Source organism: Octopus bimaculoides, chromosome 21 (genome assembly GCF_046866305.1).
Source record: "Octopus bimaculoides isolate indiv1 chromosome 21, ASM4686630v1, whole genome shotgun sequence".
NCBI lineage: Eukaryota > Metazoa > Mollusca > Cephalopoda > Octopoda > Octopodidae > Octopus > Octopus bimaculoides.
In genome coordinates, this window is record NC_142948.1 from 38,977,014 (window position 1) to 39,003,277 (window position 26,264).

A 26,264-nucleotide genomic window follows, 5' to 3' on the forward strand; every position below is an offset into this window, starting at 1 on the left:
TCTGTGTGTGTTTGTAAGTGCTACATGTTGGATTATTATGTCAGCTTGCGTGTGCGTGTTGAATGAGATAACAAGCACGTGCTTCGTGACGAAGCGTGAACCGGTTGAATGGCGTGCTTTGCATGTGTTTTTGTCTATTATGTTTATACAATATATGATATAATAGTAGTAATCCTTTCCACTCTGGGCACAAGGCCTGCAATTTTGGGTGAGGGGACTAGTCGATTACATCGACTCCAGTGTTTCACTGGTACTTCATTTATCGACTCCGAAAGGATGAAAAGCAACGTTGACCTCGGCAGAATTCGAACTCCGACCGTAAGGACGGACTAAATGCCGTTAAGCATTTTACCCAGCCTGCTAACGTTTCTGCCAGCTCGCCGCCATAACAACAACAACAACAACAACAATAATAATAATAATAATAATAATAATAATAATAATAATAATAATAATAATATGGCAGTCTTCGACCTTTTCTAAATTTTTTAAACCAAATATTTACAGGCTATCGTTTATAGCTTTATCCACTCCGAGTCCCACCGTTAAAAACGATATATCGCGCTTTGCAACCACACTTGCACGCTTCTGTAACCCGCTCCCCCACCACCACCATCACACACGAACAGCTCGACGCCTTGGGCAAGTATCTTCATTATTGTGAATCGAAGTTGGTAGATGAGAACTGTGTGTGTATTTATTTATAGTTATCTGTGTGTGCGTTTTTATGTGTATATATGTGTGCGTTTATGTATAAATGTATTATTTATGTATACGCGCATATATATATATATATATATTTCAACATACAGTAGCTTTACCTCTTGTCCAATGAGGTTGCTTTTATAGGGTTACTCCATATGCTAGAAATAGCAGCCATATCTCTATCTTATCCTTATTTACTGACTTTAAAAAAAATAAATGGAAAAATCTTTTATGCCAGATCACTATTTTTCAGGTCAGTGTGTCTGCTATTGTCTACTTGGTCAGTAGGATAACTTGTTAAACAGCAATAAAAATGTTTAAAAACTTACGAAATTAGTTTTACGAGACATAAGTTTCATAAATTACAAAATATAAATATCCACACCTGAAACGTACCTGTTATAACTATTTATCTCAATTTGAATGTAGGTGAAAGTATTTAGAATGGCCAAACTTATTTCTGCAAATGTGCTAAGCACAATACGCCAAGGACATGCCACCTAGGTAGACAAGGTAGGCACTGCCTATCTTGAATAAAATTGATTGATAGCAACACTTTTTCTTTTAGGGCAAAATATGCACCTAATTCAATAAAATTATGAATTTAGTCTGATTACTATGCATAGAACTGCTATAGTACATGTGCTGCGTACATTCCTACAACAACGTGTTCTTTACGTACTTTAAAGGCAGAAGTAAAACTGCCTCCAACTCAGTCGTGCGCCTGTGTTTTGCTTATTTTTTGTGTGTTTGATTACATAAATGTCACCAACTATTTACCCTGAATAATTACTGATAGCACATGCCTGCAATAAGCATAGGAGTGAGGTAAATGCAGTAAAAATTGTGGGGCCCCATTTAAGCAGCCCTTCAGAAATCGATCCTCCTTACGATACTCCCTGAGTGTTGTAAAGTAGAGAGAGACACTCACAATTTTCACACAGTTACAATTTACTTAATTCATTAGCAATGAATTGGTTCACCTTGGGTTAAACTGAAAGAAACTTGTTGAAGGTACCACACAGTGGGACTGAACCTGAAACCACATGGTTGCAAAGCACACTTCTCACCTAACCACACAGTCACATTTATGTCTAGACACTGTCAGAGTAAAGGTGACCCATCCCAGCCACATATGTAAAGCAGTGAGGATGTAGACCAGTGTATGGGATGGAGTTGAAGGGCTGCAAAAGGGGGGCAGGATGGGGGTGGAGTGTGTTTTTGGATCTGCAACGACCACCTTCTCAGAGAGGAAACCCATCCCTTGTGATACTGTGTTGGATATGTGAAGAATGTGAAGGGCTAGTGCCCCCCCCCCCATGAGATTTTGAGAGTTTCAGTGGGTCGATCGGTAGGATGATGTTTAGTCTGTTACCAGCAGCATGTGTAAGGAGTGGAGCAGTGGGTGGCAAGGTAGGTAGTCTATGAGCGTGTGTGTGTGTGCATGCATGTGGTCATGATGGTGGTGGTGGTGGTGGTTCGTGTGTGGAGGATGTTTCTCTGGTGAGGGGAATGGGGGCGGTGTATGTCTGTTTGTCATGCCTGGTAAAGTTTGTCATCATTCTGGCCAGACATCTTTCCGCATGATGACATTTATTCACAATATTCACACAATGTCAAGACAAAGGGGGCACAAACGTGCACTCTCACATACAACTATACATTTATATGCACGCACACATACAGACAGATAGATAGGTGGGCTAAACTTGGGTAACAGATGAAATCTACCACCGAATAGGCCAAGGCAGGATTTGAACTCAGGGAGCTGGAATTAATACTACAAGGTATCCAGTTCAATGTGTTAAGCCACCATCTTGGATTAGTTACTGTTTCATTGATTCCAAGGGGATGAAAGGTGAAGTTGATCGCAGCAGAATTTGAACACTGAATATAAAAGAACTGGAATTAATACCTTCTGGGTTCAGTCCCCCTGCGTGGAACCTTGGACAAGTGTCTTCTGCTGTAGCCATGAGCCAACCAAAGCTTTCTGAGTGGATTTGGTAGACAGAAAATGAAAGAAGCTGGTGTGTGTGTGTGTGTGTGCGTATTTTTGTGCCCATGTTTGTTCCCACCACTGCTCGATCACTGGTGTCGGTCTGTTTATGTCCTTGGCAAAAGAGACCAACAGATTAAGATAGTGTAAGGCTTTAAAAACAAAAACAAAAAGATTGGAGACGATTCTTTAAGCCTTTTGACGTAAAATGTGAATTGTTTTAGAAACAGATCAGAAGTTGTGGCTTTGTTGCTTTCCCCAGAAGGAAGTCTTTGTAACGATACTGAAGGCGTCATTTTGGCATGACCTTGTCACACATCAACCCTTGTGTCATGTCATCACCATGGTACCTGCCTGCCTGCCTGCCTTGCTGTGCAGTCACATTCCTCTTACAACCAAGTGTTTCCCATTTTTTGAGTCATCAGAAAACATGACAGCTTTGGAAAAACGAATGTTGTCTGTGGTAGGGTAGAGTGTGTGTACATACCTGTATATATGTATATATCTGTGTAGTTTGTGTGTGTGTATTATCTCTATGTATTCCTCTGTATGTGTAGTATCTCTGTGTGTATTGTATGCGTATATGTATATATATATATACATATATATATATATATACATATATATATATATATATATAGTTTGTGTATGTATTTGTAGTGTGTGTGTATATCTGCAGTGTATATGTATATCTAGTGTGTGTGTATGTATGTGTGTGCATATCTCCAATGTATATCTGTTGTGTGTGTGTGTGGCAGGTGGCAGGGAGGTGTGTGTGCTCCTTATCTCTTTGCAGTTGTTGAACTGAATGTATGTGTGTGGGGAGGGGTTAGTTATGATCTTGTGTATGGGCTGTGTGTGTGTGTGTGTGTGTGTGTGTGTGCTCCTTATCCGCTTATGCTTGTTGAATGTGTATATATGTATAGTAGTATGTTTGTACAACATGCACCTGTGCAAGCATTTTTGACTAAGATTCAATGAATAATTAAGTACCAGGTTTAGCTAAAATGTTCATAGGCTGACCAAGAGACTCTCATGGAATCTGACCAAATGAGATTTATTTCTCAACATAGTATATATACACACACAACCTGTTGTATAACATGTAATCACATTTTTGGTTGTATATGTGTGTGTGTGTGTGTGTATATAAATATGTATGTATACACACACACCTGTTGTATAACATAATCACATTTTTTGGTTGTGTGTGTGTGTGTGTATATATATATATATATATATATATACACACACACACATGCGCACACCTGTTATATAACCCTAATCACACTGTATATATGTGTGTGTGTGTGTAGATACGTGTGCATTCATTGAATCCTTGAAAGAGCCGAGATAAGGCCGTTCCTGATAACAAGCTCAAATGCAACAGGTGTTGATGATGATGATGGTGTTTTCATATCTTTCTTGGCTTTTTGCCTGACTTGAGAATTACTGCACTGTTGCTAATATTTAGGTACAAGAATATAAGGAGATAATGACATGTTTGTGTATATTAAAATGTGTTTGTGTGTGTGTGTGTGTGTGTGTATATATATATATATATATATTGAGAGCTTAATATGGTTGTGTACATTATGCACACACACACACATCTCATGAGATTGTGATATTTTGAAGGCGGTTCCCCCAGCGTGGCAGCATCTAGTGAATGAAACAAGCAAAAGATAGAAAGTATAGAGTTTTTATTGTTTTGTGGTCCCTTGTTGGATCCTGTTGAACCTTCCAATCCATACTGATATGGAAAGTGGATGCAAAACAATGGTGATGACGACCATATATATATATGTGTAACACATTAACATTTTGCGTGTGTTTGTGTTTGATGTGTTATTGTGACATCAGGTCTAAATAAGTTACAAAGGAATTAAGGGGTTAGTTTGCTGGGTCCCTGATCTCCTCCCTGTTTTTCTCTTTATATATTTTCTTCAGAAACCATTGATGCCAAACTATTATTATTCCTCCACTGTCATCTCCCCCTCTCTTTCACCCATCATGGTTCATGTTTGCCTTCTGTCCTCTGGGCAGTCGGACATAGTAAAGAAGAATAGGAGCAATGACCATAATACGTTATGGAGATGGGGTCCTGTTTGCTCAGTGTGTCCCTAATCTCAACTCTGTTTTCTTCCAAAAAAATATCAATGTCTTTCCATTATTTGTTCCTTCTCTCTCATCTCCACCGTTCAACCATTTCTTCATCTTTTGTCTTCTGTTTTTCTCTCCCCAGTTACACTTGTACTGTAGTGGGCGGTGTTGCCCAAATGATACCAATGGGTAAAAATACATCAGAAGTGAGTATTGACCCTTTTTTTAAACTTTTCTTTTGCCTTTTTGTATTATTATTATTGTTGGTTTTTATTGCTATGATGTGTTTTTTAACCCTTTTGTTGTCATTGTTCTGTTGAAAAACGCAGCTTTTGTGTATAATTTTAAAAATTAGAAAAAAATTTAGTAAAATAATTTGGTTATAATTAAGTTGGTGTTTGGAATATAAATGAAATGTTTTAGCTTTGATCACTTTAAAACAGGAAGTCTGTTATCATATTTTGAAAATAAAGAATTTAGTAAAATAATTTGGTCATTATTGGTGTTTTGGAGGAATTTTGATGGCAGGTTTTAATTCAGATCAACATTTTTCTGTTGAAACTCTCTGTTCTTTAATTAATTTTCAAAATAAATAAATAACAATACAACAGAATGTAGTAAAAGATTGTCACCATGATTGAGCTGATGTTTAAAACATCAATTAAACATTTAGGAAAAGGTTTGAATTGAGATCATCTTTAAAGGAACGAATTTGTATCAGAGAACCAAGGCAGGTTGGTGTTAGAAGGATTAACTTAAGCTGGTCTAATCCAGTAGATATTTTTGCTAAGTGTATCTAGGACTACATTATTTGATGTGTTCTTCAGTAGAACATGCTATAGACATGCGGTTCACCAGCCATAATGCAAATAGTGCAACAGGTAGTAACTTGATGCACATTGTAGCAGGTGTGATGCAGCAGTCATGCATTGTAGTTCCACAGGTGCATCATACTGCAGATGTGTCGTTCAACATTCATAGTGCAGTGGGCAATAACAGGTGCATCACTGAGTATGTGCACAATGCCTCTATTACACATGGCAGTGCATCAGGCCTTTAGTGCAGCAACCATGTATATTACAAGTGCAATAAGCTGCATTAGATGTTGCAGTATGTAACATAATGGAAATGTCGATAACGCTTGCACATTGACAATGCAGATAGTGCAGTGCCAGGTCAGCTGCATAATTTATCTAATTAATGAGAAAGAACGGATGGAATGTCTAAAAATAGTTTTGACATTCTGTTAAAGATTCTTTTCTGATATTGGAATTTTCTATTGAGGCTTGGCTTTGTGGTTTAGCTTTTTTTTTTTTTTTTTGTAACTGTGTTTTTGGGTTCAATCCCACTGTACAGCACCTTGGGCAAGTGTCTTCATCTATAGCCCCAGATCAACCAATACCTCCCCCCCTCTCCCAAGGTGTCAGTAATAAGGGCTTGGGGGTCAACCAAGGCCATTGATCCAGCCAGCCAAGGCTGTGGTAGAAAATGCTTGCTCCTCCACTGCAGGATTGAACCTGCAGCAATGTGGTTCCCAAGTGAACTCCTTAACCACAGTTTTACATGTTGTGGCCAGCAGAGAAATGTGACAGCCGTTAATTCATCATCTGAAGTGGTGCATAGGGTTAGGTGAGCTCCTTAAAGACCGGATGTATTTGTCAGTCTTTCATTTAGTGTTATTGGTGTGAGACTTGACATATTTGCTCTTTTTTTTTTTCTTTTCTTTTTTTGTGGCCTTTCCTTGTTTTTTTTCTTTTTTTCACCATAGATTATTTCGTGGTCAGTCTGAAAGCGTAGCCTTACCAAGTTCCACTTGACTCTCAAGTATTTCCTGAAAATATACAGACTGGCCTTTGTTTCTTGCGCAATTTTGCCAGTCATGAGAGAGAGAGAGAGAGAGAGAGAGAGAGAGAGAAGGGTTGGGGTAGCAGGGAATGTGTGGTGGTGGTGGTGGTGGTGGTGGTGGGGTTTAGAAAGTTGTGCATCAGAAAGGGTTTGCATCGTTAGTGGCTGTGAGTGGTCAGCCATCGTACTTCACTAGTTTCATATGAAGGACACTGACTCAAATTTCATGTAGGTCTCTAGAAGTGGTGATGGTGATGATGATGATGATGAAGTGGCTGGATGCCTTGACAGATTAAGGCATTACTGCTACCACTGCTACAACTACTACTGCTGTCACTATCAACCACTACCATTGCCCTTACTATCACCACCACCAATATCTCAACCATCTTCAACACCGTCATCTCTGCCAACAAGAACAACAACACTACCACCACCACCACCACCACCACCACATAACTGCAACCACAACACTACTAGTTTTTAAGGTAGTAGTGGCAGCAGTGCTGGTTTCAGTCACATGTCATGCACACCACCACCACCACCACCACCACCAACAGCACACTACCACCACCACCACCACCAACAGCACACTACCACCACCACCACCAACAACAGCACACTACCACCACCACCACCAACAACAGCACACTACCACCACCACCACCACCACCACCAACAGCACACTACCACCACCACCACCACCAACAGCACACTACCACCACCACCACCAACAACAGCACAGTACCACCACCACCACCACCACCACCAACAGCACACTACCACCACCACCACCAACAACAGCACAGTACCACCACCACCACCACCACCAACAACAGCACACTACCATCACCTCCACCCCCCACTACAGTCACATGCCACCACCACCACTCGTCTTTGCAGTCACATGTCATCCCTTTAGGCTGTGTTGTTTATTTTTGTTTACTGTCCATTGTGTTCGGATGGGATTAATGGTTGGATAATCTTAATCTGTTAGTTTGTGGTTAGTAGTGATGATGGTAGAGTTTGTGTGTGTGTGTGTGTGTGTTTTGCAAGGGTATTTTCTGTTCAAACTGGCCAGGTCTGGCCTCTCACCACTGCCCTGCAATGTCATTCTCAATATAAACAATCCCATCATCAAAGTTACGAGATAATTCATGACTCTTTCAGAACAATGTGAATAGATAAACCTTGCATCTCACTGAGAAGAATGGTAATGGATTAAAGACAGAAATACAGCAAAGATGGCAGAATTCTTAATCCATCAGACACAAAAGGCTGAGAAGTATTTCTTGCAACCCTTGATTTCTAGGCCCTGTGGCAGAAGCATGGGTTTTGGTCACCCTGTGCAGTAGCCAAAGTGACTACCCTCTCTCTTCCTGAAACATAGTTTGTTCCCTTCCTACCATGAGGTACATCAGACCTCAACGCAGTCTCTCCAACCAGCTCTCTTTTCTGCTGCTGCTCTGGTCTCACTCCACCTTCTCCTCCCTCCTTTCCTTGTCCATAGTCCTTTGCCATCTCGTTCTACAGTGTCCTGCTTCTCTTTTCTCCTCAGGCTTCCACTTTAGTTCTACCAAACAATCACTTTCTCTATCTTGTCTGGGGATGTCTCTGGTTCCAGCGCCTGCATCTTATTTCATCCTTATCCCCAGTTGATGCCCATTGTCGTCTTATGTCATTTCAGACCCTTTTGCAGCCACTTGATGTCAAGTATTCTCCTTAAGCATCCAAACTGGAAACTGTCCATTGCTTTTTTGCTTCCATTTTTGTCACTTTCCAGTTTTGCCATCTGTAGAGGGAAACTGGTCAGACCAATGTCTTGAACAGTTTCAGCCACCTACAACCTTTGCTTCTCCATACCTTAAACATAACATACCTTTAATTACAGCAAACGCACATATATATAAAATGTGGCTAGCCTTTGTGATTCACTCACCCAAGCTATGCCACTGACAGGACTGCTTAATCAAGGTTGACCTGGGGCTAAACAAAAAACATATATTTCGAATGCAGTGAGAGTGAAAGAGAGAGTAAATAAATGTGAGGTGGGTGGGGGATGGCTTGTAGCTAACCCCTCATTCCATCTTCTCCTCCTCCCGTCACTCCTCTACCCAGAAGAGACCTTCACTACTGACTTCCACCAGCTGTCATAATTATTTCATTTGTTTTGTTTGTTTTTGGCTCGTTTTTACTCTAAAATGAGAACAACAACACCCTCCTCCTTCCCCACCACCCTCAACACCAAACCCCTCTTTACACCCCACCCCCCACCTACTCCCAGTGCTTTTGTTTACAATTCTCATGTTTAACTCACCACTCTGCCACTTTGTAGTCGTTACCATCACTATCCTCGTTACCATCATTATCATCAAAATTATCACAATCTTCATTATCGTCTCCACCACCACCACCACTCCCCCCATCATCATCAAAACGCTCATAATCATCATCATTGTCACTACCATCACAAACCACCACCATTACCACCATCCTCATTATGAACACCCCCTCCGCCACCAGCAACATCATCATCATCATTATTATAATCATTACTGATAATCATCATCATCATCATCATCATTACCACCCCCACTGCCACCACAACCGCCACCTCCACCACTCCACTTAAACCTAGAAACAAGATCTAAAATGGTGCTAATTTAAACAGCAAATGTTTTCTTTTTGTTTTGGTAATGTTTTTCTTGTTGTTGTTGTTCATGCTGCATTTACTTAAGACAGCAGTAAAAGGTGGTGGTGGTGGTGGGATGGAATAAAATGGGGTGGGGGAGGTTGTAGGGGGAAGGGAAACCATTAAAGAAACTGTTGAATGCCTTTTTGAGGGAGAATGTGTGTTGCGTGGGTATATGCATGCGTATAATCATGTCAGTGTGTGTGTGTGTATAAATGTGCATGCAAGATATGTCGTGTGTGTGTATGTATATATGAACGTGTGTGTGTGTATATATATATATGTATAGCACGTGAAGAAATGGGTGTAGGCATGTGTGTGTGTATTTGTGTGAACAAATGGATATATGCGTGTGTGCACGTGTGAAAAATTGGTACATGCATGTGTGCGTGTGTGTGTATTAATGTATGTATATATGCATGTGTGTGTGTGAACATGTCTGAATGTGTGTATATGATATATATTTAATCAGAAATATTACTGGAATAAATATATTTACACATTATCTACACTCGTTATTTTACACTTAGACAATACCCCAACTCATAATTATATTGTATTAATTACATAACAAAAATTGTGTACATATGTACAGACGGAAGCAGGCTCATTAATGAATCGGTGACCATTACTTGTTAATGAGCTGCAAAAGAAAGACGAGCTTTCATTAACCCAGTCAAGGATTTGTAACTTTTACTGTAGGCATCACACAAATGTCTCCTCTTGGTTAAATGCCATGCAGAATCATGGTAATTGTGTGTGTTTTTGTAGATGTGTTGTTGCAGTTTGTATGGGGGGGGTACTCTTGAAATATTGCTCCAGTATGATCACATCAAACAATCTAAGCCCGTGAAATGCTGTGTGTATGTGGGAGTGAATATGATGTAGATTTTAAATGATACTGAATTCTAATTCTGTTTTTTGTTTTCCTCTTTAGTCTCAGGTTGTGAGGCGCCGTGCCAAGACATCAAAACGAGTTGGTGAGTATTCCTTTCGATTGTCTGTCACCAAACTCCGAGCAACACTTGTTCTTGAAATACAGTTACTCACCATTGGACCTTTCTCCTCTCCCTGTACACACACACACACACACACATGCACTTGTACAATGGCTGTGTAGTTAGGAAACTTGCTTCTCAATGATATGGTTTCAGGTTCAGTCCCGCTGTGTGGTATCTTGAGCAAATGTCTTCTGCTTTAGCTTTGAGATTGAATTTGGTTGGCAGAAGTTCCTGTCGTGCGTATACATGCATGTGAAAGTGCTTGTGCCTCCTTTTAATAGATAGGAAGGAAAACATATATGTGACAGGCTTCTTTCAGTTTCCGTCTACCAAATCCACTCTCAAAGCTTTGGTCTTCCTGGGGCTATAGTAGAAAGCACTTGCCCAAAGTGCCACACAGTGGAACTGAACCCCAAATACACATGATTGGGGAGTGAACGTCTTAACTACACAGCCATATCTAATTGTGTTTCTTCTCTCTGCACACACACACACACACACACCTCCTTTCATATTCATTCTGTGGTTAACCACATGTTCTTTCCCACCTCTTTGTTCCCCTCTCCTCTTCCCCCTCCTCCCATCTCACATTACCCTGTTGTTCCTTTTCTATTCTCCCCTCTTCTCTGTCCCCTTCCCCTTGTCTTTTTTCTCATTCTCTCTTCTAATTGCCTCTCTCTCTCTCTCTCTCTCTCTCTCCTGTTTGCCTCTTACTCTCCCTCACATATTCTAACACTCATAATCACATACACACACACACCTATACATGCACATGCATAATCATACATACATACACACACACACCTATACATCTATGCACACATACACACGTGCACAATTATACGCATGTGCTCAGTTGCACAACCGCACATGCACAACGAAATAATGTAAACACACACACATATACACATGTGCACACACACACTCAGCACCTAATCCCAATGACTCCTTTAACCATAACAACACCAACAACCTATTAACAAGTTATTGCATCTTATTAGTATGCACTATTACCTGTAACACTGCACACTGCACACATTTGCTGCAAACATTTGTTGCACCTATATTATTTCTCTCTCTTTTGTAATTAAATATTGTCATATGCAGCTGCTGCATTTCAATGCATCTAACAGTGCACATTCCAGTGCAGAAAGAGAAAGAGAGAGATTCGTATGTTATTTGCAGCTCACAGCTTGTAGCACAGTTGGATAATGACTAATTATAAGCAACCTAATTATATACAGGCTAATTATAGGCAGCTGGGTCATTTATAGATAGTTGTCAAGGTAACCTGCTGTTAGTTTATATCTGGTTGTCAAGGTGACTTGCTAATTATAGCAGGTTGCCAGGGCAACCTGCCATACACAGATGATTGCCAGGGCAACCTATCATACACAGCTGATTGCCAGGGCAACCTACCATACACAGCTGATTGCCAGGGCAACCTGCCATACACAGCTGATTGCCAGGGCAACCTGCCATACATAACTGATTGCCAGGGCAACCTGCCATACATAACTGATTGCCAGGGCAACCTGCCATACATAACTGATTGCCAGGGCAACTTAACTGATGTATAGCTGGTTTTTATGGCAGTATTTCACATATATTTTGATTGCTATAGCAACCCTGACTTATATAATTGAATTGCTTGTGTAATCCACAACGTATAACTGGTATTTTGTGACAACCTTTCATGTATCAGCTAATTGCTAGGGCAACCTGCTACCTGTAGATAGTTACTCGGACAACTTGCCATGTATATCTGATTGCCATTGGAAGCCTTCCCTGTACAAACTGATTGCCAAGGCAGCCTTCCATGTACAAACGTGTTACTAGGGGCCATTTCTTATGTATATATGATTGCCAGGGCAAACTTCCATGTTTGTCCAATTACTAGAGCAAACCTGCTTTGTATGGCTCATTGCCATGGCAACTTGTTATATATCACTGGTTATCACAGCACCCACCATAACTTAGTTATGATGGGTTGAAGGGTGATTGTTCAACTTGCCACAGGGCCAAAACCCCTTTTCTCAACAGAATCAGATGTTTGGTCAAGGGCTGTTTGGACACTGGTAATTTTCCATGACTGACTGGCCATTGAATCTGTTTTACTAACTGTACTTTTTGGCTCTAGAGAAGGACATACATATGTGTTTCTTAATCTCTCTCTCTCTCCTTGACTTTTAGTTAGTTTCTACTTTGTCAAAGATGTACTGAAATCCTTTGTGAGAAAACTTTGCTTTTCCACATTTTGTTAGCGTTTCATCAGCCACCACACACACACACAACGTGATGAAGAAAGCTAAACAAGTAAGCAAGGGCCAGAACTGTTGTGCCAAAATGTCTAAAGCCCCTGTCCCAATCTGATGTATTATATTTTGGTAAATGAAATTGTCATTTGTTGTCGTCGTCTTTTTTTGTGTTGTAAGTTCTGATGTTTTTTTTTGTTTTGTCTTTGACAGCCGCAGACAGGAGGATTTCCTGTAAAGATTTAGGCCGAGGGGATTGTGAAGGTTGGTTGTACAAGAAGAAACAGAGTGCAGGGCCTCTGGGAAAGAACTGGAAGAAACGATGGTGTGTTCTAAAGGAAAGCAACATGTTCCACTACAAGAGAAATGATGTAAGGCACCAAAATTGGCTTCAATATCATTTTATTAAACTTAAAGTCTGTTTTGAGTTTTGTGGTCTGATAGGTTGGAGCTTATAATTACAAACAGTTATTAAAATAGATTCACTATTAGCTAATTGGCATTTGTATGTACCTGTATCAGCATGATTGTCTTGATCATCATCATTTAACACCTGTCTTCCATGCTGATATAGGTTTGACAGGATCTGATGAGTTGGAGGATGGTGTCAAGCTCCAGTGTCTGCTTTGGCAGGGTTTCCATGGCAACATGCCCTTCCTAATGCCAACCACTTTACAGTGTTTAGTGGGTGCCTTATTTTCTGTGTCACCAGCACAAGTAAGGTTGCCGTGTAACTTGCAAAAGGAAAGATAAAATAAACATCATAAAAGCTCTCAACTGAATCGGATTGTAAAAGAGAGGAAGCTGGCTTTGTGCCAGGACAGGAACAAGTGTCTTTCTGTGGAGCAGGAATTCTCAACCGGGATCCAAATGGCCCTTCAGGAGTCCATATAAGATTTTGTTAAAATTTATCTGCAATAAATTAGTTATCCTCTTACAATACACAAAATAATTTTTATTAATACAATTCCTGATAACATAAAAAATATAAATGGATTTGTTAATCCTTGAATGACAGGAGATAAAGGTGTCCATAGGCAGGCAAAGATGGTTGGGAACCACGGATGTGGAGAGATACATGGTTGCTCCCTGCATTATATAAGAATGGGATGGAACAACTGGAAAGAGAGATGAAGAGAGAGGTGTGAGGACCTGGTTTCAATGTACAAGAACTTGAGTATAAGAGAGAATAGGGACTAGAATAGAGATCGTGCTGGCAAGGAAGGTCCAGACCTGTTGAGTGATTCCTTCTCCTGCTGCATATATGATGTGTATTTGTGATGTGGGGACCCTAATTAACCTATCTGAGGTATTGTCTTGTTTTCCAGGATTTGAAAGCTGAGGGTGTGATCCATTTACCTGCATTTAAAGTCTCACCTGCTCCTGAAATGAAATCCAAGAAATTGTAAGTTGGTTTTTTCGTCAAGGAGGTCTTTGTGTGTGTGTGTATGTATAGATACTTTTTCAGAAAACGAAAAAATAGTTTCACCATTCCATAGTAAAACTGTTGTACTACACCTTTGACAGTTTTTGATATCTTGGCATCTGAAGCAGCTGGAGATACGATAGTTTGACCAAAAAGAACTGGCTATTGCAAGCAAAAATAAATATTGAAAAAAATGGATTTGGCCAAATTAGGACATATGACACTTTAACATAATAGCAACAATTATGTATATATGACAGAATTAGCTAATTTTTCTTCTAAGGTGTAAATTATGTTTGTATGAGATATATATATATATATAGGAAAATGAAAAATAATAATACGGCAGAATGCTAAACTTCAAGCATATTTTAATAAAGATTTCTCTAACCGGCTTTCATTGCGAAAGCAAATTTTCAAGAAGAGGGAGAATGAAAATGTTTTTTACAAAGAAGTACAAAATGAAGAAAATAATATATAAAAAAATAACTATACCAATACATTATATTGTCTTTGAGCTTTTAAAGTTCAATGGTAATCCATGTAGATAATGGTTGGAAAAATAAGGATGCATGAGAGTTGAGAGTTGTGTTAGGTTTAAAAATAGGGTTAAAAGTTTGTGTTAAGCAGGAAGTGTGGTGTCAAAACAGGAAGTGTGTGTAAGGGGAGACAAATGTTTTTAGTTGGAGTTATGAACTCTTTTTTTCAACATATACACACATATATACACACACATATATATTATGAATATATATGTGTGTGTGTGTGTGTGTATATATATATATGAATATATATATGTGTGTGTGTGTGTGGACTCTTTCTCACAAATTTTGTTTCACTCTGCAATATTGTCACATTTTCACTCGAATTTTTTTATTACTTTATTGTATTTTTTTCTTTACTTTTCTAAATTTTTGGCACTCATTTAGTGAACACGGGTGAGTATGAGCACTGTCAGGTATCTAAATGGTGTATATATATTTTATTTCTTAGATGACAATGTCATATAATCTTTATTAATGTTACATATTGTTGTTGTTTTTAGTGTTTTTCTTTTCCTTTCATCGTGTTGGGCTGATTCTATGTTTTTCTGTTCCACTGCCACATGTTCTGAGTTTCCAGGGCTGGTCCATAGTATTTGGCTACATGTCTATGCAAAAATGATTATAACACCAATGAATCTGGTTCTTGAGGAAGGGACATAACTCTGCATGCCTCAGATTACTTGAATGTCCAAAACCCATGTTTCTAGTCTTATATTTGAGTATTTAACCCTTGAAAGGAAGTCTAGTTAGATTATGATTGGATCCAGCTGTAATTCCAATTCCACATGGTAAAAATGCTAAGGCAATAAACATACGAGTTTATAGCCAAGAATATTTTATCTCTTTATAAAAACAAGGCTTGATTTCGACAGCCTTGAGGGTGGATTGAACTTGCCTTTTCTGTTATGTAACAATTCAAGATTCGTTAATCTTTCCTTATTAAGGTACTTAAATGTTTGTGGCAAAGAACTAATTATTAAAGCTTAATCAAGAATGAGGGCATAACTCATTTACATAATGGTATAATTTTAATTATGGATACACACGCACACACACACGCTTTAATTAGTTTTGATGCCTTACCTGGTACCTCTTGCTATTGTCATTTTTGCTGTTTGTAAATGGTTTTTGTTTTATTTCAATATCTTTTCATTTTTACATTTCTTTTTTTATTGAAAGATATTTCAAAGTGTTATATAGTCGTGTTGGAATGCTGTATTATTATTATTATTATTGTTGTTGTCAGCGGTGGCATTGTCGTCATCAAGGCGTTGAGCTGGCAGAATCGTTAGCACACCAGGCAAAATACCGGTTAAGCACTGGGGTAAATAGAATCAATTTACCCCCTTCCCATAACTGTTGGCCTATTGGCCAAAATTTGAAATCATTATTATTATTATCTTTATTGTGTGAGGCAGTCAAATTGTTAGCACGGTGGACAAAATGCTTAGTGCAAATATCCCCTTGCCCTTTATGTTCTGAGTTCAAATTCTGCCAAGGTCACTTCTGTTTTTCGTCCTTTTGGGGTTGATAAAAATGGAAAGGACTAATTATTATTATTATTATTGTTCAGAAGTTTTATTATTATTATTATTGAGGTTGACAGAACAAAATGCTTTGCAGTATTTGTTCCGGCTGTTTGTCTTCTGAGTTCAAATCCCACTAATTTGTGGCTTATTATTGTTTCCGTTTTAGATTACGTAAGCACAGAGGAGCACTGAAGCCTTTTAAGTGCTTCGGTCGTTGATGGGTTTTAATCCAGCCCTGGGTCGATGTAATCCACTATCTCTCTCTCTCTCTCTCCCCTTAAAATTGCTGGCCTTGAGCCAAAATTCAAAACAGTTATTGTTGTTGTTGTTGTCATCAACCCAAAAGGGAGTGTCTTTCCAATGACTCACTTTGTTAAAATACAAACATGTTTTCTTTTCTGATTGTATCACCATAACAACAACACAAATTCTGATAATTCCGCCCTCCCCTCCCGCTCCCCATCATTGTTATGTTATATAAACTTTGTATGCCCACCCACCCACATCGGAAATATTCCAGGCTTCATGAATAAATAAAGAACAAAAGAAATCATTATTAACAATAATAATAATAATGGTATTATTATTATTATTATTATTATTATCATCAGCATTATTATCATTTTTATTATTATAATTATTATTATCATTATTATTGTTATTATTATTATTATTATAATTATTATTATCATTATTATTGTTATTATTATTTTGGGTGGTGGTTGGCAGAATTGTTTGGAGCATCAGGAAAAAATGCCTTGCATTATTTGTTTTTGCTCTTTATATTCTGAGTTCAAATCCTCCTGAGGTCAACTTGACCTTTCATGCTTCAGGGTTAATACAATAAAGTACCAGTCATGTACTGGGGTTGGTAATATTTAAAATCTTTAAAATTTGAAACTATTATTATTATTATTATTATTATTATTATTATTATTATTATTATTATTATGAAGGCAGTGATGCTGGCAGAATTGTTAGCATGCTGGATGAAATGCTTAGCGGTATTTTGCAAGTCACTACGTTTTGAGTTCAAATTCTGCTGAGGTCGATTTCGCTTTTCATCATTTAGGGGTCAATAAATTAAGTACCAATGAAGCATTGACATAACTGACTATTCCCCTCCCCTCAAATTTCAAGCCTTTGCGGGGTTTGTAAATTAAGTGCCAACTGAAGACTGGGGTCGATGTATTCGACTCATCCCCACCTTCCCCAAGCTGCCCTTGTGGGAAAAATTTGAAATTAATATTATCATCATTATGAAGACAGTCAGTTGGCAGAATCATTAGCACGCTGGACAAAATGCTTCGTGGCATTTCATCCATTTTTATGTTCTGAGTTCAAATTCCGCTGGGGTAGACTCTGCTTTCAGGATCAATAAAATAAGTACCAGTTATGCACAGAGATCAATGTAATCAACTACCCGAAAATTTCAGGCCTTGCACTTATAGTATAAAGGATTATTATTATTTATATTGATTATGGTGGTGAAGTGGCAGAATTACTGGTGTGTCTGACTGAAATACCTTTCAGTATTTAGTTACGTTCTTGGATATGTTCTGAGTGCAAATGAACCAGATTGAAACCTGAATCTGTTGCTTGTCAGACAAGCATGCTACCATTTACAGTACTCAGAGATCTGGTGTCTTCACTGCCCCCACCACCACCACCACACTACTTTGTGCTCCCTCTCACCCCTTCTTTCCAAACCAAGGGGAGACAATCGTCGCTTAAATTTCACTTGTTTTCTAGATTTCTTGTTTGACCTCAAATTGTTTGTTTGCACATGGATAATAAAACATTGCTTATTTTGTGTGTGTGTGTATACATACATACCTATATATATATATATATATATATATATATATATATATATATATATATATATGTATCTATCTGTGTATGTGTGTGTATTTATGTATTTGTGTATGTGTGTGTATTTATGTGTTTCTGTGTGTGTGTACACATAGCTACACAGAGACTTTGCTTATACATTCATAAAATAGCTGAATGTATGAGGAACAAAATGGTAATTCTTAATTTCTGTTACACCATTCGTGTGTGTGTGTTGTATTTGGTTTGCAAGATTCTTGATGTAAACTCGTGTGTTGAAATATATTTCATTGTGTCTCGGGACAGTTTTTTTTCTTCTGCCATTCCATCCGCTATCACAACCAACATCACTGCTACAGTTGTGGTCAGCATCCACCACCACCACCACTACTCACACCATCTTCACTATTAATAATGACCCTCTTCAGATACAACCAATCGTCTACCTCCTCAAGATGTGTCCGTTTTCCATACTGGCATGAGTTGGATGGTTTGATCAGGACTGATATGGTCAAGAGCCACACAGGCTCCATTGTCTGTTCTTGCATGGTTTCTACAAGTGGATGCCAACCACTTCACAGAGTGTACTGGAGGCTTTTAACGTGGCACCAACCCAAGTGCTTTTTATGTGACACTACCACAATTCTGTTGTGTGTATATGTATGTGTGTATGTCTGTCTGTTAATGTCCATTTTCCCATGTCAGCATTGGTCAGACTTGTATTATTTGAGTGTCTCAGACAACTGGGTTCTCTTCCTGCTGCCATTTCTTTCCAAGTGGTGTCTAATAATCTTCCAGTGTGTCAAACAACAAACATCCTGGACATGTTTACATGGAGCACTGGAAGCGAACAGCATTTTACGAATGAGGCTTTTGGCCACAAAGATCACACAAAACATGTCAAAGCATAATCCAGAAGCCTGGATGTACTTTAATGATGGGCTGCAAGCAATTAACACCATCAGCAAAACCATTGTTTTATTAACACACACACACTTCTATGTGATGGTTTGTGGTCCAGTTGTTAGGGTATTGCAATTGCAAATATGAGATTGTAGTTTCAATTCCCAGACTGGGTGATGTGTTGTGTTCTTGAGCAAAACACTTCATTTCACCTTGTTCCAGTCCAATCAGCTGTAAATGGCTGACTCTGCCACAGACTGGCTTTCTTTTCAGGGAAAATGTTCACTTCCCTGCCTAACCTGTGGGTAGGCATCCTTCAAATGTCTGGTTGATACCATGTGGTATATAAATATATATATGTACTTGACCATTCTTGTCTCGCCAGTGGGGTGGTGCCATTCAAAAGCAAAAACAATGCAAAGCGCATTGTGGTTAGCGATGTATAACAACGTCCGACACCCAGTTCGATTATCTGATATATACTCTATATAAAATGAACAACTGTTTTTTTTTTAATAACCTAAATATTGTCTGCTTCCTTCTGTAGCATGTACAATGTCTTTTCAGTTTCCTTATGCTGTACTCCATGTTGTACTTTATGTTGTACTTCTTTCTGTTGTAATAATTGTCCTATGTTCTTGTTCCCTTTTTCTGATGGTAAGTCCCTTTGCTGTTGTTGTTGTTGTCGTCGTCGTCGTCTTTTTAGATGACTTTCTACTGTTTCAGACCCTCTCACTATATTTTTGAATAAACATGTTATCTATCTATCTGTCTATCTATCATATATATATATATATATATATATATATATATATATATATAAAATGATGTTACATTTCAAGTAATGTTTTACATGAATCTGGTTAATTTTCTTGTATTGTTCTCATAAGTTATTATTATTATTATTATTATTATTACTCAAGGCAGTGAGCTGACAAAATCGTTGGCGTGGTGGACAAAATTCTTAGCAACATTTCATCCGTGTTTGCGTTCTGAGTTCAAATTCTGCTGAGGTTGACTTTCTTTCATTCTTTCAAGGTCGATAAATTAAGTACCAGTGAAATACTGGGGTCGATGTTATCGACTAGTCCCCTCCCACAAAATTTCAGGCCTTGTGCCTATAAATTACTATTATTATTATTATTATTATTATTACTATCATAACTGTTACCAGGAAAGGATCTTTATGTTCCCCTTGTTCCTTCTTCCTTTTCTATCCCTTTTCTGAGCCCTTTATGTCTGACCTTTCATGCCTTTTCTGTTTCTACTTTCAGTGCCTTCAAGGTACACAATGCTGGCACCACATTCTACTTTGCCTCTGAACGTCAAGATGACATGAGCAAGTAAGCAACTCCATTTCGTTTTTCCTCTTCTGTCCTCTGCTGTTTGTTTCTTTGTGTGTGTGTGTATTCATGTCTGTTGTGTTATATATAATGTGTGTGCATGTTTATTGTGCATATCTCACTGCAATATTCCAAGTAGATTCTAAATAACACACTCCTAGTTATATCATTGTTATAGATTTTTAATTATTCTCTTTCTCTCTCTCTCTCTCTCTCTCTCTCTCTTTCTCTCTCTCTCTCTCTCTCTCTCTCAATCCTAGGTGGATGAACAAGATGGGATTAGCTGCTATTAACTATGATATGTCGAATGTTAGCACAACAGGAGGTTTTATAAAACCCGACAAACCAGTCAACACCCCTCATGCTGTACAAAGTAAGTATCACTTTACGTCTTCTTTTAGAGTCACTGATTTCACCTTCATTCCCTGTCGATTTTCCACCCTGCAATGGATCAAATGGATTTCATTGTCCAAGTCAGCTCTTATTCAGTGTTGGGGCCTCCCTGCTACAGCCCACATAGATGGCGTCCTTCCCTTGGCATATAGTTTCTATGGTTGGCTGCTGTTTTTCAGACTTAGTGTATCTAGCACTAGTTTTTTTCCAGTCTGTTCATTTGTTTCTAAATTGGTAACAAGTAAATTAAGGGAAATTTAGCTGCTGTTTTTAATAGGTCAAGCAAGTAAATAGAAACTGTATCGTTGATATACATTCACCAAAAGATGATGTGTGGAATGAAATATAATAGTTTTTTGGAGGTGTGTTTGCCAGATCTGGTTTTGTTGAAGATAAAACGATTGTATCACAGAAGACACACACACACATTGGCCATTTGAAAACACACAAAGACTGTCACCAAAGAATACTGATGTGAAGTCTTTGTGTTCTTTTTGAATGGTTAATATGTCATCCATATAGCAATTGGATTTTCTCTGGCAATATTTTGTTTGTTGGAAAGTCAGCTTGTCAAGGGAGATAACGAGTGAATAGTTTCTTTCCTGCCTGTTTTATTAAGAGACCTCATTCATGTTTGCCAGTGTTTCTCTCTCACACTTTTAATTCTTAAATAGTGGATATTATCGATTGAAGTTTTTAAATTTTTACATGGACAAGGCCATCATCAAAGGAAAGTGAATATTTTACAGCATTTTTCAATAATGAGATTGAAAATTTTGTTGTGCAATTACTCTAGTTTTTGTACTTTGAATATTAAAGTGAAAATAAGTTTAAAAATTGCCCTTAAGAAAAAGAAAGAATTTTTTTTTTAGCTTGTTTGGTACACACATCTCTGCACCCTTTTCCTGTTTTTTATGGGTTAAAACAAACATTTTGAATAAATTTTTGCTTAAAGGAAATTTATTTGCTAAACTTTTCTTGTAAAACCTTGTTTTTACTCTGTTTCAGCTGATGTCTACTACAGTGAAAGTGAAGATGACAATGATGATGCAAGCTCCCATCAAGAACTTTCAGAACATTCCGAAGGAAAAGGTAATCACCATTTCTCATTATTAATCAATGTCTTCAGTGTGAGATATTGGCAGAATCAGTAGAGCATCATACGAAATGTGACGTTCACGTCTCGATATGTTCTAATTTCGAATCTCACCGAGGTCAGCCTTGCCTTTCATCTGTCTCTGCTCTCCTGGGGTGGACTTCATTGATTTAAGCAACTTGTGGAATTTGTACCTGTGTGTGATGTTTAAGGTCCTTTGAACAATGCTGATAGGATATCCTCTCAGGCAACTGCTTAATGTGACACCAAAGGTGCCACACGAGTGCATCAGTCTTTGACTCACCTGGAGATCTGGACAGGTACATGTGTTGAAACACTGGACTTGAGTTTTTCCTGTTCATCAGAAAGGCGAGAGAGTGGGATTTACAAACAACCTTTTCTTTATTCCAGTTAGGAAACTCTGTGTGTGTGTGTAAAGTGTCTGATGAAGGAATGCCACAACTTCATATATTTGGTGTTGGTCATCTTTGATCTGCTCTAATGGGAAATCACACCCACATATACATAAATGCACAAAAATGCATGTGTGCACGCATGCACAGTGGATGGTGGGCGGGCGGGGAGGTGTTGTTAACGTGCTGTTGATTTGTGCATTAATTAAAACATTGAAGACGATTATCATTATTATGCTGATAATGATGGTTTGTGTTGTAGATTACGACAGCAGTAATGACGACCTAAAGGAACTGTACAAACAACTTGAAAGACGGAATCTCACTATTGTTGGAACGGATCGCAACCAGCGGCGGAGGAGTCACATCCAGTCGGCCGACATGAAAATGACCGTCTCTGATGAACAAATAGACAGAATGAAAAGAATTTGTATATTGAAACGGTTATTAAAGGTCAGTTATCTCCCTTCATTAACTCACCCTTCTCCCTTCTCTTGCAGAAACAACGAACTTGACTTGCTAGAAATAGCAGCTAGTGTATTTTCCTATACACTCGCCGATGTTCTATACAGCGTATCATCATCATCATCATCATCGTTTAACGTCCGCTTTCCATGCTAGCATGGGTTGGACGATTTGACTGAGGACTGGTGAAACCGGATGGCAACACCAGGCTCCAATCTAAATTTGGCAGAGTTTCTACAGCTGGATGCCCTTCCTAACGCCAACCACTCAGAGAGCGTAGTGGGTGCTTTTACGTGTCACCTGCACGAAGGCCAGTCAGGCGATACTGGCAACGGCCACGCTCAAAATGGTGCACCTTATGTGCCACCCGCACAAGAGCCAGTCCAGGGGCACTGGCAACGATCTTACTTGGCTTGCCGGGTCTTCTCACGCACAGCACATTTCCAAAGGTCTCGGTCAGTAGTCATCGCCTCGGTGAGGCCTAATGTACGAAGGTCTTGCCTCACCGCCTCAGCCCGGGTCTTCCTGGGCCTACCTCTTCCACGGGTTCCCTCAACTGTTAGGGTGTGGCACTTTTTCAGGCAGCTATCCTCATCCATTCTCACCACATGTCCATACCAGCGCAATCGTCTCTCTTGCACACCACAGCTGATGCTTCTAATGTTCAGCTTTTCTCTCAAGATACTTACACTCTGACGGGTATTCACATTGACATTACACATCCAACGGAGCATACTGGCTTCATTCCTTGCGAGCTTACGTATGTCCTCAGCAGTTACAGCCCATGTTTCACTGCCATGTAGCATGGCTGTTCGTACACATGCGTCATACAGTCTGCCTTTTACTCTGAGTGAGAGTCCCTTTGTCGCCAGCAGGGGTAAGAGCTCTCTAAACTTTGCCCAGGCTATTCTTATTCTAGCAGCTACACTTTCAGCGCACCCACCCCCACTACTAACTTGGTCGCCCAGATAGCGGAAGCTATCGACTACCTCTAGTTTTTCACCCTGGAATGAGATAGAAGTTGTTTCCTGTTTGTTTACAGTTTTTATTGCACCTGAACATCTGCCACAAACAAAAACTAACTTCCTAGTTAACCTGCCTTTGATGTTGCTGCACCTCTTATGTGTCCATAGCTTGCACCGGGTACATCTTATAGAGTTACTACCTACTCCTTTTCTACATACTGAGCAGGGCCATCTACCTGAAGGGGTTTGTGTTTTATCTACCTTCCTACTTATTAGGATTTTGGTTTTAGCTAGGTTGACTCTAAAGCCCTTCGATTCTAGTCCTTGCTTCCACACCTGAAACTTCTCCTCTAGTTCTGATAGTGACTTCGCAATTAGGGCAAGGTCATCAGCATAGAGGAGCTCCCAGGGGCAACCTGTCTTGAACTCCTCTGTGATTGCCTGGAGGACTATGATAAATAAGAGGGGGCTGAGGACGGAACCTTGGTGGACCCCTACCTCTACCCGGAATTCATTGCTATACTCATTTCCAACCCTCACCTTACTGGCAGCATCTCTGTACATGGCTCGCACAGCTCTCACTAACCATTCTTCTATCCCAAGTTTCCTCATTGACCACCAGATAAGGAATCGGGGGACCCTGTCAAAGGCTTTCTCCATGTCAACGAAAGCCAGGTACAGAGGTTTATCCTTGGCTAGGTATTTCTCCTGCAGCTGTCTCACTAGAAATATGGCATCAGTAGTGCTTTTACCTGGCACGAACCCAAACTGCATCTCATCTAAATTGATTCGCTCCCTAATTAGTTGGGCTATCACCCTCTCTGTAACTTTCATAACCTGATCTAACAGCTTGATGCCTCTGTAATTATTTGTATCTAAAGCGTCACCTTTACCTTTGTAGCAGTTGACTATGGTGCTGCTACACCAGTCATTGGGTATGACTCCTTCGTGTATCACCTGGTTCATAATACGGGTGACTAGGCTATAGCCGACACTGCCAGACATTTTGAGCATCTCTGCAGTGATTCCTGATGGGCTGGGGGCTTTCCCGGTCTTCATACTCTTAATTGCTTTATCTACCCTGGTACTATCAACTCGGATAGCTGGTCCCTCTATTGGGTCGACATACGACAGGCTCTCTTCCTCCCATTACGATATTCTGCATTACCTTAATACACTCTAGGTAGGAATAAGTACTACCAGATCATCTGGGGAATATGTCTTATGGTAGACTAATGTCATCTCCAGGAGGAGGTTTTTCTCTCATCACAGAGTGTCTCTGTAACAATACACTATATACAACATAACTTCATTTCATCCTAGTTGCTTGTTGTAGCAATAAGTACCACTGGATCATGCAGAGAGTGTTGCCTGTGATAGACTAGTGCCCTATCCAAGAGCAGATATATTTCTCCTCACTTATTTACTCTGCACTCCTCTTCCTTTTCAGACTAATATTTCTTTCCTCTCTCTCAACAGGACAAAGAAATAGAGCTTGAGACTCTAGAGAATATCCTTGGGTCTGGAACACCGCATCAGCTGCAAGAATACAAAGAGTTATATGGTTCAACACAATCTCTCGGCAGACTCTAAGTCTATTTCCTGATTCGGGAGACCTTCTTCAGCTGTTCTCTATCCTCTTGGTTGTTGTGGGGGAGAGCAGCAGGGTGGGGTGGACGCTGCCGCGCTTCAACATCAACATTTGCATCACCAACCAAGCGAGACGTGGGACAGAAAAGCAATTGTGTGTGGTGGCTTGTAACGGTTGAGTGGAGAGAAAGGAGAATGAAGAAGAAAGAGAAAAAAAAAGATTGAAAGAGAGAGAAAACGAGACTTGTGTGATTTTGTGATTATGAAGACCTCAACACTTAAAGAACTGAAGAATTATTTGTTTTCGGTTCTTATATCAACTGACTTTTGCCATGAATGAGATTTTTTTAAAAAACCAACACCACAATTACTAAAACCACCACAACCAGCATCACAACAGACAACAACGCCATGACCACCACCACTAACAGTAACAAGCCCAACTGTACAATTCATTGATTTTGTTATTGTCATTGGGATGTTTTCTTCTTTCTCTGATTTGCAGACAATCTTAAGCTGTTTTGTTATTATTATTCTTATCATTATTATTATTATTATTCTTATCATTATTATTATTATTATTCTTATCATTATTATTATTATTATTCTTCTCATTAACAAGGCAGTCAGCTGGCAGAATCGTTAGCAGGTCGGGCGAAATGCTGAGCGGTATTTTATCTGTCTTTACATTCTGAGTTCAAATTCCGCCGAAGTCAACTTTGCCTTTCATCCTTTTGGGGTCAATAAATTAAGTACCAGTTGAGTACTGGGGGTTCGATGTGATTGACTATCCCTCTCCCCACAAATTCCAGGCTTTGTACCTATAGCAGAAAGGGTTATTATTGTGGCAAGCTGGCAAAATTGTTAGTCTGCCAGGGTCCTCTTTGCCTTTCCTCCTTTTGGGGGTCAATGAAATAAGTACCAGTTGACCACTAGGGTCATTATAATTGACTAGACTCCTCCCACCAAATTTCAGGCTTTATGCCTTTAGTCAAAAGGGTTATTATTATTATTATTTTTGATCAGTGGTGAGCTGGCAGAATCGTTAGCAAGCTGGAGAAAATGCTTAGCAGCACTTCCCCCTGGATCTTTACACTCTGAGTTCAAATTCCACCAAGGCCAACGTTATCTTCCATTTTTTTCAAAGTCAATAAAATAAAGTACCA

The 26,264-nt window shown here is 39.2% G+C and overlaps 1 protein-coding gene across 7 annotated transcripts in view; it reads left to right on the plus strand.

Moving 5' to 3' along the window:
• Window positions 1–25,438, plus strand: part of LOC106878660 (connector enhancer of kinase suppressor of ras 2) — a 158,195-nt gene extending 132,757 nt beyond the window's left edge. For 4 of the 7 annotated variants that reach the window (XM_089339186.1, XM_052975590.2, XM_052975592.2 and 1 more), the window contains 9 exons: window positions 4,947–5,010; window positions 10,279–10,321; window positions 12,811–12,968; window positions 13,926–14,002; window positions 20,108–20,176; window positions 20,437–20,549; window positions 21,578–21,661; window positions 22,341–22,531; window positions 24,988–25,318. In XM_089339186.1, the coding sequence (XP_089195312.1) occupies window positions 4,947–5,010; window positions 10,279–10,321; window positions 12,811–12,968; window positions 13,926–14,002; window positions 20,108–20,176; window positions 20,437–20,549; window positions 21,578–21,661; window positions 22,341–22,531; window positions 24,988–25,101 (913 nt within the window). In that variant the 3' untranslated portion in view covers window positions 25,102–25,318. Of the gene's footprint in view, window positions 1–4,946; window positions 5,011–10,278; window positions 10,322–12,810; window positions 12,969–13,925; window positions 14,003–20,107; window positions 20,177–20,436; window positions 20,550–21,577; window positions 21,662–22,340; window positions 22,532–24,987 lie in introns of all 7 variants that reach the window. The other 3 variants (XM_089339185.1, XM_052975589.2, XM_052975591.2) reach the window with 1 other exon arrangement.
• The last annotated feature ends 826 nt before the right edge of the window (window positions 25,439–26,264 follow it).